We start from the raw sequence: 18,591 nt of genomic DNA on the forward strand, positions 1-18,591 counted from the left end.
ATTTATTGCGATTTTGGTAGTCCTGAAGTGGGAGGGTCGGCTTATATACGAGTCGGCTTATACACGAGTATATACGGTATTTCGATAAAATTTGTGGACGGGGAGATGTGAATCCCTCTCCATTTTTTGTTTTATTTCATAGTTTTCCGGTGTCGGATACACAAGATAACCCATAAGTTCGTAAACTTTAAAAATTCATTGAAAAAATCGAAAGAATTGGTATACTTGAATATGACTTGCGAAAATTTATTCTGACGAAGTAGGATTAGTTTTTGGTGCATTAAAATTTTGTCGATAGAGGGCGAGGGAAACCAGTCTAGCAACAGTGATAGGATCCAAACGTTTCTTAAACCTCTTCTGTGTCCTAAACGTTCGAATAAATAAAATTTTCGGTGAGAATGAATAAACTTTTCCCAACATGTGTGGCCAATCCCTCCGGGGCAATGTGCTTAAATTGCGCAAGCGACAGATCCTCGCCGTGTTTGGAAAATAGCCGGTGATTCATGACTGGGTTAAAACAACTTCATCAATGGTAACTCATCCTCCTATGTCAATATCACAAAGAGAACCTTATGTAAGTACCAGTAACAGAGGAAAATTCAGAAATGCTCTGTTAGTCATATACACATTGCATTTTATAAGGATTCTGATTTGCATATTTCCAGTGATTTGCTTTAATGAAGTGCCCTCCTTCGACGAAAATTCGAACAATTTTTCTTTCTGTACAGAAAAAAAAACCCTTCGTGAGAATAACTTTTTCGCAAACTGCATTCACATATAAAAGTTCTTTCATGTACTGGGACACCCAGTACACGAATAAACAAACATGGAATATTCCAATGAGATCTTTTATTTTCAAACTAAAAACACATGAATACACACAAATATTTACATTACATCGTGGTATAATATCACACACCGATCAATAGCATCGTGGGGGGAAGAAATGCGTTCGGGTGGTGCGTTCGGCCATAAACTTTCATATACGCTGTTATGATGGCACAGGATCGGCTTTGCGAATATACTCTCACTAGGGCCACCTTAACGCACGGGCCTACCCGGGCATGCACCGGGGGTTTCAGTTGCAAAGACCATGAAGACCTCTTATTACGAGAAAAAACAGCAAGAAAAACGCAGATTTATCCAGAAAGATATTAAATTTGTCTGATTGGTACATACATACATACTAAACCAGACATGCACCTCGTTCATATTCCTCTGTGGAATCTATAACGAATTGGTACATGTTGGAATGTACGTGTAGTGAAACCTGGCGTGAAGTTTGTTTCTGTGTAATGTTTGTTATGTGTAGCGCTGCCATCTGCCACCAGTTTTTCTAACTATGAGTGAAGTGTAATGATTGAATGATTTATCGTTGTAGGCCTGTTGCTCTCTGTCTGATTGGTACAGCTTGGTAGGGGGGGGGGGGAATAGCTTTTCTCGGAGGGGACACCTCGATAAAGTCCTCATAAACTCTGCAAAGTGAGAAACTTCGTCTCAGGGAGCATTCAAAGAGACTTGAATTTTGGCGTGGCTTTCAAGTAATTGCATGCTGTGGCCAATGTCCAGAGTCATACCAATCCCCAAAATGTCTGGCTACTTCTAGCTTTGACTATCTGGTGACAATCTGAAATATTGGGCTACTAAATTTGCCTGACAATCTATGGCCGATTCGAGAGTTGGCGACATTTGAATAAATATAAATTCTCACCCAAATCAGTGGTTTTCGAAACGGAGTGCCCCGAGATATTTTCAGGATTAAACTAGGTCTGAATTATTATTGGAAATATGATTCCCAACTAAGAGTCCTGATACCGTGATAATTCTGAGTGACACTGTAGTGCTTAGAAATCAAGCAGGGATACCGCGAATGTAAAAATGTTTGGGAATTCTCATTTAAGTTGATTTAGCTCAATCTGGGCCAAATTTCTCATATGCGGGGCGGGGGGGGGGACATTTGCCCATGGTCTCACAATTAGGAAATCCCAAAATTTGAACAATATATATATATACACTGAATAACCAAATATCTTTATATCAATCACACGGGAGCACCAAATTCCTTCTTTGTTAACTGGTGTCAAAGTCGAGCCCTGATGCTCTTTGCAAATTTTCTACACATTTTATACGAATACACTGCCGCTGATTTGGCAAAGATCCCCCCCCCCCCGCCCCCATGATGGAATCGTAGTCACAAATTCTTAATTTGGACACTTTTTCCATATAATTAATTGTCGAACTGGTCAGTCAAAGTCCGGAGTAGAGAAATTGTCGTATATTCCGATGAAGTCCGAAACTAAAAGTGTCCATTTCGCGACTTGGCAAGGCCTCGGATATTGGCCATGATGCCATCCGCCTCCACCTAATTTTCTCATGCTTTGATAGAAGATTCTTTACCAAAGAAGACTTTTCGTGCTCGATATGTGACGTCATACAATTATCCAAAGATAGGGCCACACTCGCGTCCAGCCCGGCCCAATAGCCATTCGAAAACATTTGCCTCCAATGTTTGCCTCCCTCCTGCTGCAATGAAACACCAGCAGCGTAGTCTGACTATACTGGCCCAGTCTGGCCTAATGTTACTTTGGCGAATATTTGCTTCCAGAACACTCTCTACGTTGTGACTGTTGGCGTTCTTCGACCATTGTGTGACCAGACGGATTGGAAGATCGGGAAGGAAGGCGACTTCTTTGACTTGGACTGGACGCTGGAAGGTTTTGGTCGTTCTCTTCGACCATCCCTCCCATAATTTCCAGCTTCCAACATTTGACGATCATTGCCAATGGTGGAGTGGTCGCACTACTCGCCTATGACCATATTAAGCCAGGGTGGACAAGAGTGTGGCCCTAGCTTCAGAAAACAAAGAGTCGTAGGTATGTTGTTTTCTGAACATCTTTGGATGCTCGCCTCGGAGAGTTTATGTGGTCTTTACGGGACACCCTGTATAATCTAAGGTTATGGCGATTGGATCTGGGATTTATTTCCAATGTTAGAGATCATGGTCTGGCTGCATCGGCAATGTCTGTGACTTGCTCCAGCCAATCAATGAAATTCGATGCTCTCGTGTAGACTCCGGGGTATCCAGCTTGAGCGCATTGGAAGCCGAACGAGACTATTCCGACCAAAACCCAGGTGCCGTCCTCTGGAAGCATCAGCGGGCCACCGGAATCCCTCTGAAAAAAATTGAAAAACGATTATCTTTTTTAGTTTTACATATAGCCTGTGTGTATTTACCATTGGGCCGATTTCTTACAAGGCAATTGTAAAGTAGTGTGTCAAGTAAGTGTGCAAGTGTCAGTCCTAATAACTGCAGGGGGGGGGGCATACTAAATTTAAGCAATGAGGCATGTATTTGCTAGCTAACTCCACAGCCCCCCCCCCCCCCATCCAGCAACAGCGCCCTAGGACTGGGATATTTGGTGGGTTCCCAGGACAAAGTTTCCCCAGGCTAAATAAAGTGAATAGCCTTCACTATAAAATCTTTTCTATAGCGAACTTATAATATTTCATAACAAAAATAAGAAGATAAGAATCGTCTCAAGCCCTCGGGCTGGATCATTGTTAGCCCCTTTCCTCGTGAGGGCCATCCATGGCCGGATCTTTTGATATTTTTTCATGAAAATAAGCAGAAATCAGTGCCAATTTTTTCAAAACTTTTTGATGATGTCACCTTCGGACCCTTTCCTTGTCACGTATTTATAATTATAAGACAGAACCCCCCTCAGATTTACAAGAGCTTCTCATGTAATTTACAATGACATCTTAACAGAAGAGGGAAATTAGGCCACGGATCAAACGTGGTCTTCAAGAACTAAAATCCCTTATTTCTAGTAAAGCCTCGATAAGCCGTCAGATCATGTTATCGAAAAATTATGACGGCTTAAGCGGAGTGACGACTGTATCGAAGTGCCGTTAGTTTCAATGTGCAATATTGTGAAAATCGTATAAAGTGAGATAGATGCCGTTTTTCTCAGCCCGAGATATCAAGGAAACAATTATTTTCAGGATATTTTTGCTGAGGTGAACACGGAAAGAAAAGTCACCACGACTACGCCGGGACTCGAACCCAGGCCCTCTTGCATACCGGGCAAGCATGCTACCATCTACACCACTGGAGACACATGACCCTGCCTTCCTTATTTGGAAAGAGAAAAAAGCCATCTATCTCACTCTAAACCGTCCCACCCGGGGGCCATTTCCTGAAGTTAAGAGAGGCTACTGCCTCTCTACTTCATCGCCTCACGCCACAGGGCGTGAAATAAGGAAGGGAGGGTCATGTGTCTCCAGTGGTGTAAATGGTAGCATGCTTGCCCGGTATGCAAGATTGCCTGGGTTCGAGTTCCGGCGGAGACGTGGCGACTTTTCTATCCGAGTTCACCTCAGCAAAAATATCCGGAAAATAACTGTTTCCTTAAAATCGTATAAATTTGAAACAATATAACAATAACATTTATTATAAAATATGAATTAAAATTACAATATTAAGCAAATTTAGATTTCAAAAGAAAAAAATTGGAATTTTTACCTTTTTAGAGCTCTTATTAGTTAACTTATTGTGGTGAAATGTATTGGTACACTTTGATTTTTATACTAGTAATTTTTAATTTAAATTAATCAGGGCCAACTGTTAGAAAAGTTAGCTTTTCTTCACAACAGAACTATTGCACTTAAATTTTACATATACACGAAATTTAATATTTTAGTGTTTTTATCAGTAATTCATGAAACAACTACAAGTTAATCTTCGTAAAATTTATCAAGGTAATCTCGAACACATGGTATACTTTAAGGGACTTGTGGAGGGCCCAGGGTAGGGAAAATCACACATTACAAATACTACGCCACAACAGGCAAAACGCCCAACAAGGTGGCTGAGAAAAAGATGTCCATAACAAATATGGATGTCATATATGTCTAAAATACAGCAACCCAAATAAAAACCAATCACAAAAATTATAAACAATATATACACATGATAAAATATTACACAATGCCCATAAAGAATACTTATGGTTGTCTTATTCTAAGAATGGATAGCTTCTCGATTTACCCCAACATGTTTATCGTATTTCTTTTTGAACGTGTCAATTGTGTTACAATTTACTACCTCCGGGGGTAAGCTATTCCATTTACTGACAACCCTATTAGAGAAAAATTCCCTGCTACACCATAGGATTGCATTGTCCCTCACCAATCGATACTGGTGTACCCTTGTAAAAGCAGTCGATTGGCGGTGTACTAAAAGTTCATGGTCCATCCTATCCATCCCATTGAAAATTTTGAACACTTCGATCATATCTCCTCCACACCTCCGTTCATCCAATGTAAACATATTCAAAAAAATGAAGCCCCTTTATAACTCAAGCCCCGTGTGCCAATAAGGACACGCGTAGCTCTTCTCTGCACCCCTTCAACCAAGTCTATGTCCCTCTGTAGGTATGGTCTCCAAAACCTTACAGCATACTCCAGTCCAGGATGAAGTAAGCTTCGAAAAAGCGGAAGAATGACTTTAGAAAAACGTGAAGAGACCTTTTTGAAAATGAGACCAAGCATTCTATTCGCTTTTTTGACCACCGCTGAACAATGTTCAGAAAACCTAAGTCGCTCGTCAATGAGAATTCCCAAATCGGTGACCCTAGTTGCATCCGGGATAGTGACACCATTCCACTCGTAAGAGAACCGTGGGTTGTTCAAACCAAAATGAACGACCATGCACTTATCAACATTAGAAGACCTCAACTTTAGAAAAAATGTCTGGTCTTCGACAAAGATAATTTGTTTAAATTGGAAGCCCTAAATTAGTGGGGCCCATTCAGAAATGAGATCTAGCTTGAACAGCCCCTAACGTTTCAAAAACCTTAGTCGGCAAATGAACTTCCCGTGGCGTAACTTTCGTTACTTAAACTGTTCCGTTTGGGTATACAGGATTTTATGGTGACTTTTAAGCATATGGCAATGCTGTTAACAAGCTCTTTTGTTAATGGGAGCCACAAATATAGTCTGTTCCACTTTCTCAAATTTTTTCATAGTGACGAGTTAACCGAAATTAGCGACAAGTAAACGATAACATTGTTGTCTATGAAAGCTGGAAGGGCCTGAAGAAAAACGGCGACTGAACCAGAGTGACGACTTATTAGGGTCGACTTAACGAAGTTTTACTGTATTTACTGGTCGGTAAACGGTATAGGTGACTCTTCAAGTTGGGAACAGTTTTTTCAGGATCCTAGAACCTGCTCTGCTGGTTTCCTATTTTATTGGCGATAGTCCTGAGATCAGGTCGGTGCCAACATTCTCCGACGCCATACTCCTCCAGCTGTAGATGGCGTTTCCAGTATCCTTAAAAGTCTAAATCAGTGGTTACCAATTGGGGTGAGCGTAAATGAAACGTTGTTTCAATTCTTTTGCGGTTCAGTACATAGCATTGCTGTATGTAGCATCACATTTAACAATACTGGATAGAGTTGTATATATATTTCGAATCACTGCAGATCTGCTCCAGCGTACCTTGTCATTTCTCAGGATGTTTTGTGAGATGAATGTGAAGGACTGTTTTGGTCCTCGGTAACGAAAGTAAAACCACCCAAAAAGTCATTGTTGAAGCAAAGAAACAATTGATTGTCTGAAAAAAAAAACCCTTTTTTTTTTACTTTTGGGAAGTTTGTTCAACTTTTGGGATAACCAAGTCATTGCCAGTTGGTTTATCTTCGAAATGCTCCGGTCCTGGAGATTATGTTCAGGGGTGGGAAGTGACAAAGTCCATTTCGGAGCAGCAGACAATTATAAATTGGAGCAGCAGACAATTATAAATTGGAGCAGCAGACAATTATAAATTGGAGCAGCGAAATTAACTTACAAGAATATTATCGTTAACCCCTAATCCTTTCCTAAATAAAACAACTGCCCTGTCTTTTGTTATCAAACTTCGTTTCATTAGCTTGTTTTTGGTGTTTCAGACTTTTGATCAAGGGCGTAGCGGATGGGGGATTTGGGGATCTGGACCCCCAAAAATGTGAGAAAATGACCGAAAAAGGGGAAAAAGATGGCCAAATCTATTGTCTATCACTTTGGTTCCTCCCCCCCCCCCCCGAACGAAATTTCTGGCTACGCCCCTGCTTTTGATACCTTGTTTGAAAGAGCAGCTGTCATAAAACTTTTTGCACCAGTGTATTTAAGATGATTTTTGCTTACTGAGGGCACTATTTCCTGCCTGGAACAGCAGCAGCAGCAATTCAAATGGGCTAAAAATGTTCTACCAGTTTTCTATTTTTTTTATACTCGGAAAGAAATTGTTGCAAAATGGAAGAGAATTTTGGAAGAATCAACACGATGCTGGCAATTCAGCACTCGTTATTTGGCAATATTGGCGATTTAACACTCGTTATTTCGTAATATTGGCGATTTAACACTCGTTATTTGGCAATATTGGTGATTGAAGATTTTTTTCACGAAACACCGGGATCTGACGGAATGAAGATCGACCAAGTAATTTTTGCTGCTTCCAGTGGCGACTTTTTCACTTGTTTTGAAAACGGAACCTGACTCATATTTGCGCTTTAAAGCTGAAAGACTATTGCAAACCATATACAACGTTACGATCACGGATATTATCAGGGTTTCAGGATGGAAAGCCCGATGATAGTTTAGTAGGAACAAAATTTTTTTGGCGTCGTTTCCGAAATTCCGGGCATACTGAAGAAAAATTCGCTATTTTGGCGCAGAAAAATACGAAAATACACTATTGGAGCAGGATGGCGCAAGATGTTAATTTTGGCGCAGTGCGGCACAGAGTTCCCACCCCTGGTTTGTTCTACAATATCAGTGGACAAAAACAGCATTCATTCAATGAATATATGTATAGATACGGAAATTGTACGTTTACAACATTTCTGAATCGGCAGACTTCGTATTCCCACAATGAGCACGTCATGAGCACTGTTGCTTAAACAGAGCTTCTTCTGAACAATAAAAAAAAATCACCTATATATTCAAACTATTCAAGAGCAATTCTATCAGATCACCCTCACTCGCTGAGCAACTCGCCATCGTCGAGTCGCAGTTGAGTTTCAGAAATCTCCTTCTTGACTAAGGGAAGACTTCCGATGAAACGGTCCGGTGGTCTGTTGTTGTCTATGAGCAATAACAGGCGTTATCAACATCAGGAGGAGGATAGTCGGGGGGATTTATAGCGATGAACCAGGATGGAAGATGGTGTCGTCTAGAAACACCTGTTTTTTGGTTGTTTTTTTTTCATGATTTTGTTTTTCATGAAATTTTGCATAAGAAGAAAGCATAACAAGCTAGTTAGTTCTAGGACTACTATTTGTCTGTGCTCACACGGACAGGATCATGACTTTTTTAAGCTAACGCCCCCACACGGGATAATCTCATCCTTTTAACCCTTACAGCGGCAATCCCGAGATATCTCGTCAAACTTGATCTGCTTTATTTTGGTCACCCCGAAATATCTCGAGGGTTCTTAACACCCTTTTATTTCCAATGTGGCAGTTAAAATGTAGATCAAGAAAATTGAAAAAACCGCTTGAAGGGTTAAGGCGGAGTCATGAATGTTCCAAGTACCGACTAGTGTGCCTTATGGTTCCTAGCGTAACAGAGAGCGGGTTCTTGTATAGAGCGGCACTTGTTGGGTCTGTTCCTGTATCTGGTTCTGGCTCTCTTTTCAGAGTTCCACAGCGAATGGGGTCGATCTTGATATACCGGAAATATTCAGTAGGTAAATCTTCAATTTGGTGTCCAGCGTTGCTGTCAGTTTTCCATTATGGATTTCTTTTTAAACCATTCTTTTAACCAGATTGTAACTATTGCATCTATTTCAGTCTTCTCTCTTGTCTTCTTAGCTTTCTGATCTGCATACTCATTTCTTAAGCTCCGTTATGAGCCTTGACCCAATGGAAGACTATTTTGTTCCGTTCAGCTAAAATTTTCATGTTGTGTATATTTTTATGGTTGTTGTTAATTTTCCTTAAGGTCTGTAGCACTGATTGAATGTCACTACAGACGTGTGCATCTTCTAATTTATTATCGCGAATGTGGCCAATAGCGGTCTTTACGGCTGCCATTTTGGCTTTATGCAACAGAAGTCATTAATATAAATCAAGAATAATGTAGGGATCAGTTTTGGGCCCCCTACATTATTCTTCATTTATATTAATCACTTCTGTTTGCTGAATCTAAACGGAAAACTTATATCATTCGTTAATGATGCAGCTCTTTACGTGTTGAGATGACAACTTTGAGAACCTTATAGAAAAAACAGAAAGCGACCTCAGATGGATGACCGAAAACAAACTCGAATTAAACGTACACAAAACCCAGTATCAATGCAAAACACGAAACAGAATTTTGAGATCTCCATTAAAATACACACTTTCCACCAACAAACACAACGGAACTGCAGTTGTCATGAAATACAAAGAGTGCACCAATATGAATACTTAGGAGTTACTATACAGGATGATTTAAAATGGAACTTGCAATGTGATAAATCTATATATATAAAATTGATTTTATGAGTGTGTGTGTGTGTTCTGTATACAAATTTACAATTTTAGATCTATCGTCACCAAATTTTGGATGGTTCACGGAACCTTTGCCCCCGATATTTCGCTTCCGACATTTCGTCCCCGACATCTCGCCCCTGGCACGTTTCGTCCCCGGTACATTTGGCTCCCGGAAATTTCGCCCCGGACATTTCACCCCGGGAATTTCGCCTACCCTGACCATCTGAGTGACCCAGTGAGTGATCATATGAGTGACCATATGAATGATGGTACGAGTGACCAAGTGAGTGACCATATGAGTGACCCAGTCAGTAATCAAGTGAATCAGAAATTTACCCCCTGACATTTTGCCTGCCCTGATCGTACGCGTGGCCATATGAGTGAACATATGAATTATGGTACAAGTGACCAAGTGAGTGACCGCATGAGTGATCAAGTGAGTGAATATATGAGTGATCGAGTTAAGAAATGAAAATGAAATTAAATAAATTTAATGAAAATTTACCCCCAGACATTTCATCTACCCTGACCCTGTGAGTGATCATATAAGTGCAATAAATTGCAATTTTTGGCAAAATTTAGTGATAAGCCGTATTCAACATTGCAATTTCCTGCATTCTCCTCGATGATGAATGGTGAACCTAAGTATGAAGGTTTTTATTTAAACCCATCTGGATATCTAGAAAGGGTGAGGGGAGGGAAAAGGTACCCTGGGGGGGATTTTAATGTTTTTGTTCAGGACGGTAATACCTCTTCTTATATTGAAAAATTTCGCAGCAACGTAAATTTGGGAAAAATATTTTATGTTTCAACTGAAAATTCCAAATTCTTAGGATCCATTAAAGTGAGAGTCAATTGCTCACTCAGTTACGTAGCACTGAGTGACCAAGTGAAAGCGGTCATTCACTTGGTCACTTATACGGCCATTCAGTCAGTCACTCGGTCACTCATACGGTTAAACACTCAGTCTCTCCCTTGATCACTCATATGCTCAATCACTCAGTCACTCGGAAATTTATTCAAGCATTCACTCGGTCTTTCATTCCGTCAGCCACTCGGTCACTCATGTGCTCAATCATTCAGTATTTTCCTTGGTCACTCATACGCTCAATCACTCATAAAGTCAATTGCACACTAGTTGATACGGTCACTCACGTGGTGAGTCATTCTGCGAATTTATCGCCTTTAAATTTTTTCAACCATTTTCTAAAGTGGTCGGTGGGCCATAATAAACAGCTTAGAAGAACAAATGTGGCCCACGGGCCATTCGTTGAGGACCCTTGTTCTAAGTCATACCATACAAGCTCAATTCATTGCCCACCGGCCAGTGGCCTTCCGAGTCATCTGATGGGGCCCGCGATCTCAAACGCAATTGTTTTTAATTAACCAAGTCGTACAAGATAACTTAAGTGACCTGCGGTGCAGTTCCACATCACTTAAGTGGTACATGGCACATTTTGAGATCACTTAAGTGACCCGTATCACATTTACAGACCACTTAAGTCCCTCAACGACACGTTTTTAAACCAACGAAGTTGCTCGCACTTTTCAAAAGGTTGAGTACTCTTGTAGTCCCTAAGAACCCATTTATTTCTCGCCATTTGTCAATATTTCACTGATTTTATCCACAATTAGCAACTTCATCGATAGTTGACTACTTTTTTGGCGATATAACTGGCATAACATTTTTCTATATTTGAATCTTATTTTGCCAATGACATATGATGAGTCCAGGTACGGATCCAGGGTGATGAGTTGGGAGGGATGATGTAAGGCATATGTTCGTTATACTGTCCTGTATTTTACGGGACAAATTTTTCAATATAAATCGGTTCTTAAGAGTGAAGATCGCCTAGATCCGCGCCTGAGTTAGCCAAGAAATGTATAGTATTTGGTTACCTGACAGGCATCCTTGCCACCTTCTGCGACACCAGCGCATATGAACTGGCTGGTGATTCCTTGTGGTATGTTCCTACCACTGACCGGAGCATAAGCGTCATCGCACTCGTCATTCGGCACAACCTTCACGGTGACTTCGCGCAGCACGCTCGCGCTTCGGCCTCCTGTAATAAAGTCGAATACAAGAAACTATTAAACATAATCAAATAACAGTGTTGTGCAGCAGTAGGCTATATCAGGTGTAGCAATGTCGCAATTACCGAAATCTAGATCTCCCCATCCGATGACGGTGACATCCCTATCCACGAGATTCCTTCCATCATCGCTGTCTGGCAAACAGATGGGTCTGGCGTTGTTCGTGAATCTGATTGGTTCCCTGAGTCGTATCACGGCGAGATCGTTGTAGTGTTCAATTGGCCTGTACTGAGGGTGGACTGTGATGTTCTCGATGGTGTGCAGCGTGCCTTCTCGGACCATGATGCTGCCAACCCTCACGACGTACCGAAATGGTTGCCTGAAATCGAAATGGTGTGGAAATGTTAGCACAGGGTTGCCTCTAGAAGCGAAGAAATTGTAGGAGCAAATGTACCTGTAGAATTTTTAACGAATAGAAAAAATCATTGTCTTGTACCTTCCACGGTTGCTTCCGAAACAATGTGCAGCAGTAACGATGTATTGGTCAGTCACGATGGCTCCTCCACACAAGAAATTCTCCCTACCTAAGTTGCGTGTGTATATACCAGCCTGTATTAATTGCAAAAAAAAAAAATGCTTTATGGTCTCACAGCAAATGGCATAGAGTTTTTCACATGGCAAGCAAAATAAGTAAGATGCGAATGTATGATGATTACCATCCACGGCCATGCCCCGGCTTGTGTCTCGATCCCTCCTGCAATAGTTGGCGAGCGATCTTCTAATACGGGAGTACTCAAATTAGCGTTAGGTATGAAACCTGGAGGAAGGCTTCTTGCCACCTGCCGGACTGGGCGTCTCAGTCCGTTCGGCAAAGCTCTCCTTCCACAACCTATAATAATCATTAAGAGTGTCTTGAATGAAACTTGTCCGTCATACACATAGTAGAGACATTAATATGACCACCATCCGGAGTTCCCTTAACCAGGGGTCCCCAGACCAGGACTGGACAAATTTCAAAAAAATCTACCTGCCCCGTCAGGCTCGTAACTTAAATAATAGATGGCCGAATCACAAATACTTTCCATGCCAGACAAATATTATCACTGGATTCGTTTTGAAAAAATCAAAAACAAATTCAAACAAATTGATTTATTTGCAGGAAAAATATCGAAAGCAATGCAATTTTTAAAAAAAAATCAACTTTTGAAAGAAATACGGAAATTGCAAATGAATATGTAGTCACCCAATTAAAAATCTGAAATCAGTCAAACCGCTAATTATACTTTCCCCGCACAATTAGCGTCGGAAAAAAAGTCACGAGGTTACAATTCATCTCACTTTTACAATCATAGCCGATTAACTGTATGGCAGGGCCGTCTTAAGAGCATCATGGGCCCTGGGCCAAGTAATTCTTCTAAGGCCCTACCTGGAAAATTCTCGAAAAATTCAACTGTTTCTCGTTTTTCTGAGGCCCCTCTTCTCTTCAGGGCCCCTCCCTCCAGGCTGTGTCCGGGTGGGCCCATGCGTTAAGACGGCACTGCTATGCGGGACTGGACTTGGGCAGACGTGGGCCTAGAATAGGCAAAACAATGAATAGAATAAACTAACGACACTAAAAGCTTGGGCCTAGTACGGTTTAGTTCAGTGTTCTCCAATCCTTTTCTCATTGCAGACGTCTGAAATTAAGTGAAAATTTTCGAAAAGGGTCATCAATGGGAGAAATATAATTGTAAACAGGTGAAAAAAAAATACATTAGGAGAGGAAAACTTCCTATGCATAACCATCTTTCTTATTATATTTCACATTTATACTCTTTGCTATTATAAATACGAAAAAACCGCGTTAAAGGCTAGGACTCCTGCTGCCACCTATTAAATAATAACGAAACTATCTGTTATAATTGTTGAAATAAAAGGTTTTTTTGGTTTTAAATCTATGTGCAGAAGGAAAATGAACAGCACGAGGTATAGAGATATAATTGTTTTATTTTCAGGCTACATACCGTTGTAAGCATCACGAGCCAAAATGCGGTTCACTTTGTTTTTTTAGTATTTACGGAAAGTAATTTAGCAGCAAACATAAAAACATATCAATTGTTAACTTGCCGCACAAAATTAACACTGGTATGCAACATTAAAACAAATTATATATGGTATCATAACATATTTTTTGTTCGTTTTTATGTTGCAAACCAGTTTAAAACCAACTACTAACTTCACCCAAAAAATTATAACAGACAGTTTGATTTTTATTTGATAGGTGGCAGCAGCGGAGAAATGGTAGTAAATATTTTCCATAATTTCAGAATTAATAGTACAAATTATATCCTTGCAGAAACTTTCTATATACTATAAAGGGTGTCCTGTAAGTACGAGCACGTCCTTTGTCTCATCAACCGTCCGTCGTAGAGGTATGATTCCAGTTTAAAAAATTCACATTAGGCGTTGAGAATTTACCCTGTACCAGTTTTGAGAGTTAAAATACAGTGCGTAAAAAAATTATATATGTGAAAATATGTGTAAAATATGTGAAGATATGTTTAGTTTCTCTTGCTGTTTTTTTTTTTTTCATGTGCCCCCGTCGGGCATGTGGTTGAAAATAATACATGCCCGGTCATATCGGGCAATATATTTGTGTAACCTTGGTATGTGACGATCACGGTAATGTGATTCGACTATGTAATTCGGTGTTTGTTTAATCAAATACTTTCTCTCTTTCATACCGAGCACAGCTCTGGTGTATAGCCATGGGCACTTTACTACTTAAGAAGTTGTGCTGGAATGTTGGCCAGGATCGTCGAAAGAGCATCGTGGGGCTCCCGAGGAAATTGATTTCTCTGAGGTCACCCCTGCTTGACTAGAAGTGATTTTTTACCAATTTGTGTTCGTATCTAGTGTCGTGCGCGTATTTTCAGTGCTACCATCTGTACTCAACTTTAAGTGAAGCGTAATTATTGAATATTTATTACGTTTTAGGAGTTGCGAGGCTTTTTAATGGGGAGATCGGCTTTCATCCAGATCTCGAAGTTGGGAAGCACGGAAAACGAAATACCAAATTTAACCGACCACCACTGTGCTACCAATGTGTTTCGAACCCGGTTTCTAACGATACGAGTCCATCACTATGACTACACGACTGTATACAGCGGCTAGAATCAAATACCACTACTTTACCGCACTCCAACTCCGGTCATATCACCATACAGCAATTTACGATTACCAATACAGCGATTGGTCGAAAATGAAGGTGTTATCTGTCAATGGTTCAGTAGGGAAGTTCTATAGAAGGGCATTCTTCGGGGAACCTATGTTCGTCCCGAGGATTGAACCACCTTCATGGTGGTAGACGAGCATCTTACCACTGCACTAGACCGGCACAAGAATCAGTTACTGTACTATGAACAGTAGCGAATAAAGGACGATATGAAGGAAGGGGCGAAATGAGTAAATTCGTTTGATCGCCTGGTTTGCACGGGACATACAAATTTTCCATATTATTCAGCTCTTGGGAAGTGCGGTAGTTCCCATGTCCCACCCCCGTTCCTTCCTCTGGATCCTCACCTGAGCGAGAAGACATCTTCAGCTAAGAATGATGAAGCGGAGGCAGACATGTTCAGAATCGAATGAAGTGAAGGTAGACATGTTCAACTACAAATTGATTGGGTGGGGGGGAGGTATCTTTAGCTGCGAATGAACTGAAGCAGATATTTTTAGCTGGGGAGGTAGAGATATTATCTGCGAATGAAGCCTGGTGAATGGAGTGGAGGCAAGCATCTTCATCTGACAATGGAGCGGAGGCAGGTAGATCCAGCGCAATGTGTTGGAGAAGCTACTTATTGTGTAGGTGCATCGGAACATCCCGTATTTTACGGAACAGATAAATTTCCCAAAATAATTCGGCTCTTGGGAGGCATCGCCCCTTCCCTGGATCCGCGCTTGACTATGAAATTGATGTTAAAAGATGTTGGCTGGCTCCGGATACTTACCAGGAACTTGTAGCTGTCTGCTTAGAGTTTCCTTATTACTCGCCCGGGATGTAGCGCAGCAGACAATGGGCATGTCACCTTCCCACCTGCATATGGTAGGGAACTTGGTTTTGAGGTTCTTCATCGCCTCTCGGCATTGAGTCAGGACCACGCAATCACCGCTCTTATTATTGGGAGTTGTGCATTTCTTTACGATGCTGTCGGGATAGAGCACGCCGGCTGTATAAAATGAAAAAAAAAAGCAATTAGGGGGTTAGAATCAGACTGACCATATTTTATGGGAAAAAAAACACGGCGCATCTTCAGTGGTCACCGAAAAAAGCTGCCAGACATGAATAATGCGAATGGGTCGAAAAATAAAGGTCTATTGCAAATCGCAATTAATTAAATGTATTGATGGATGGTGAATCCATTGTACAGGGTGTCTCATAAGTTCATAAATAGTTACAAAATGAATAAAAATTGAAGGAATTGGCATACAAATACAAAGGCCATAACAGTCAAACGAGGTGGCTAAAAAAAGATGTCCATAAAAAAAAATCAGATCTCAGATATAACTAGAATATAGCAACCTAATATAAGAGCATATATTACCAAATAATAATAATAACTAATATTATATAATACATTGCCCATAAAAAGATTATGTTGTCTAAATATGGACAGCCCACTATGTCTATCGTACTTCTTTCTAAACGTATCAGTTGTGTTAGAATTCACGACTCCAGGAGGTAAACTGTTTCATTTATTGCCGTCCCCATTAGGAGAAAACTCTCCGCGACACCACGACCTGGAATTGTCCCCCTACTGAATGATACTTTCTTTGCCTTTCAAACCGAGCACAGCTTAGGTCTATCGCCATAGGCCGTTTACTACTTGTGAGTTGTGCCGGAAAATATAGAAAATCCCGGTGTAAATGTGTGTAACTAACACTCTAATGCCAACAAGAGCACGAGGATGTCTTCTCTGCACCTCCTCAACCACGTATCTATGTTTCTCTGCAGGTACGCAGTCCCCAAAGCCTTAAGGCATACTGCAACTAAACCTCGGAAAAGCGAAAAAATGACTTTAGGAGAACGTGAAGACCTTTTTAAGAGAAATCGAGCATTCCATTCGCTTTTTTGACCACCGCTGAACAATGTGCAGAAAACCTAAGCCACTCGTCAATGAGATTACCTAAATAGGTGACCAGTTGTGCATCCGGTAGACCCTAGTTGCATTTGGTATATCTAAGGATAGATATACCTAATTTTAGTCGCGGTTAGGATGCGTCAATCGGTGTAATGGTTAGAATATGTGATTTGTGTAATGAAGGTTGTAGGCTCGAATGCATCAAAAACCACCTCGAATTTTATTTTTAATATTGTTACCCGCGGTCAGTTTTTGGAACATCTTGTTTCAACTTATCAGTTTTGCCATATTTCCGGTTGGGGTGAGAACAGAGTTGATATTTTCAGTCCGGGGGCAGAAACCCCCTTTAACGGCCGGAGGAGCGAAGTGACGTCCGAATGAAGTTCGGCCTACATAGGGGCATTTATTAATAAACGTCGGAACGTTTTTTTTTTTTTTTTTGCGTAGTGATATTATATTATATATCATTATTATTATGATAATTATGTTATATTACTATAAAATTTAAAATCCTTGTAATATTATCGCGCGATCGCCCTGGTGTTTAGCGATAAGTTGCCACACGTAACAGCCGTAGCTTCGGATCGGTATTTATTATTGTGATCTTCGTCAATGAGCGTATCCAATGGTAAAACTTGAGTACATTATGGAATTGTGCCACCGGGCGCGCGCCCGGGACCCCAGCTTCTTAAAGGCCCCGAAAGACCAAAACTCCACACTTTTTCTAATTTAAGAGGCCCAATATTTTCTTTTGCGTCCGCCACTGGACACAGGAGAGATAGAACGAACGTTCAGGTTTATAATTCAATCATTTATTTCTGTGCACGCTCTCTACCGACGAAAATTTAAACAAGGTTTTCTTTCTGTAACCAAAAAAATTCTTTGTGAGACTAACTATTTTGAAAATCGCATTCAAATGTACCAATTCCTTAGATTTAAAAAAATTTTTAAACAATACACAAATTTATGAGACACCCGTCGAAAAACTTATAATACCAATTTTATTTCTCAATATTTTTTATTTTATTTTAGAAAATGCATCTTTTATTGTGTATAACACTTTGAAAGTGCAGCTCTGCAACCGAGCGATTGCATTCTAGCAAAAGCAACTGCTAGGAGTATATTGGTTGTTTTTTGCAAGTTTTCTAAAAGATCTTTTACCGAACTTTCATAGAGTGCAATCTCGGACTCAATAGTGTCAATTCAATACGAAATACTGCGATATAAACATAATGCGCATACTTTTATCTATCTAGAAAGAGTTTGCTTTGAGTTTTAACTTTAGAGTTTCCTTTCCTTGCTAGTGTCATTTTTTGACAGCTGCTAAAATTTTACGTGTTCAGAGGTTCATAAAATTGCACCAAATATTGAGGAAATTAGAAATAAAATTCGGTGTAAAATCTGTTTATAGATAACGTTAAAATCAAGGCGAACTGCGTATTTTAACTATGATTATCCTTTCGCTAATTAAAAATATTCATTCTAATTAATTAAACTTCAATTTCACTCTGATCGATTTTCACTATTTTGATCACACACATGCTTGCGAACTCTCTAGGCCACTCTTTTGGTAGCTCACTGACATGATTCCTCACTTTCTAGATCACTTTTTCATCACTGATATTCTTATAATCTCTGTCATTCTTTCACCCACTACATTGGTCCCGTGCTTTCTAGCGCTGTCTTTTGGTCTCTCTAGACGCTTGCAAACTTTCTAGGTTATTCTTTTGGTCACTCGCGGACCTGGTCTTTTGCTGGGTAGATCAACCAAATGCTTCCGAACTCTCTACTTCTCGCAAACTCTCCAGGTCACTCCTTTCGTCACTAATTGATCAAATTTGTCGCCCCTTCAGAGTTTACGCCATGAGCTATATGAAATATTCCTCTTAACATGATGCATTATTGATCTAATAACCTAGGGT

General features: G+C 40.4%; 1 protein-coding gene across 1 annotated transcript in view; it reads right to left on the reverse strand.

Annotated features, from left to right (window-relative positions):
• Positions 1-834: 834 nt before the first annotated feature.
• The window catches only part of LOC149068597 (clotting factor B-like), a 31,118-nt gene continuing 13,361 nt past the window's right edge, over positions 835-18,591 (reverse strand). Inside the window, exons 3-8 of the mRNA XM_089250966.1 lie at positions 15,539-15,757; positions 12,269-12,441; positions 12,049-12,161; positions 11,678-11,931; positions 11,418-11,581; positions 835-3,173 (exon numbers count right to left, since the gene is read on the reverse strand). Of these exons, the coding sequence (XP_089107092.1) occupies positions 2,997-3,173; positions 11,418-11,581; positions 11,678-11,931; positions 12,049-12,161; positions 12,269-12,441; positions 15,539-15,757 (1,100 nt within the window). The 3' untranslated portion in view covers positions 835-2,996. The remainder of the gene's footprint in view (positions 3,174-11,417; positions 11,582-11,677; positions 11,932-12,048; positions 12,162-12,268; positions 12,442-15,538; positions 15,758-18,591) is intronic.

The sequence above is a fragment of the Pholcus phalangioides genome, unplaced genomic scaffold (assembly GCF_987345545.1).
Source record: "Pholcus phalangioides strain wild (caught in Gottingen) unplaced genomic scaffold, Ppha-v1.0 ptg000024l_1, whole genome shotgun sequence".
NCBI classification, from domain to species: domain Eukaryota; kingdom Metazoa; phylum Arthropoda; class Arachnida; order Araneae; family Pholcidae; genus Pholcus; species Pholcus phalangioides.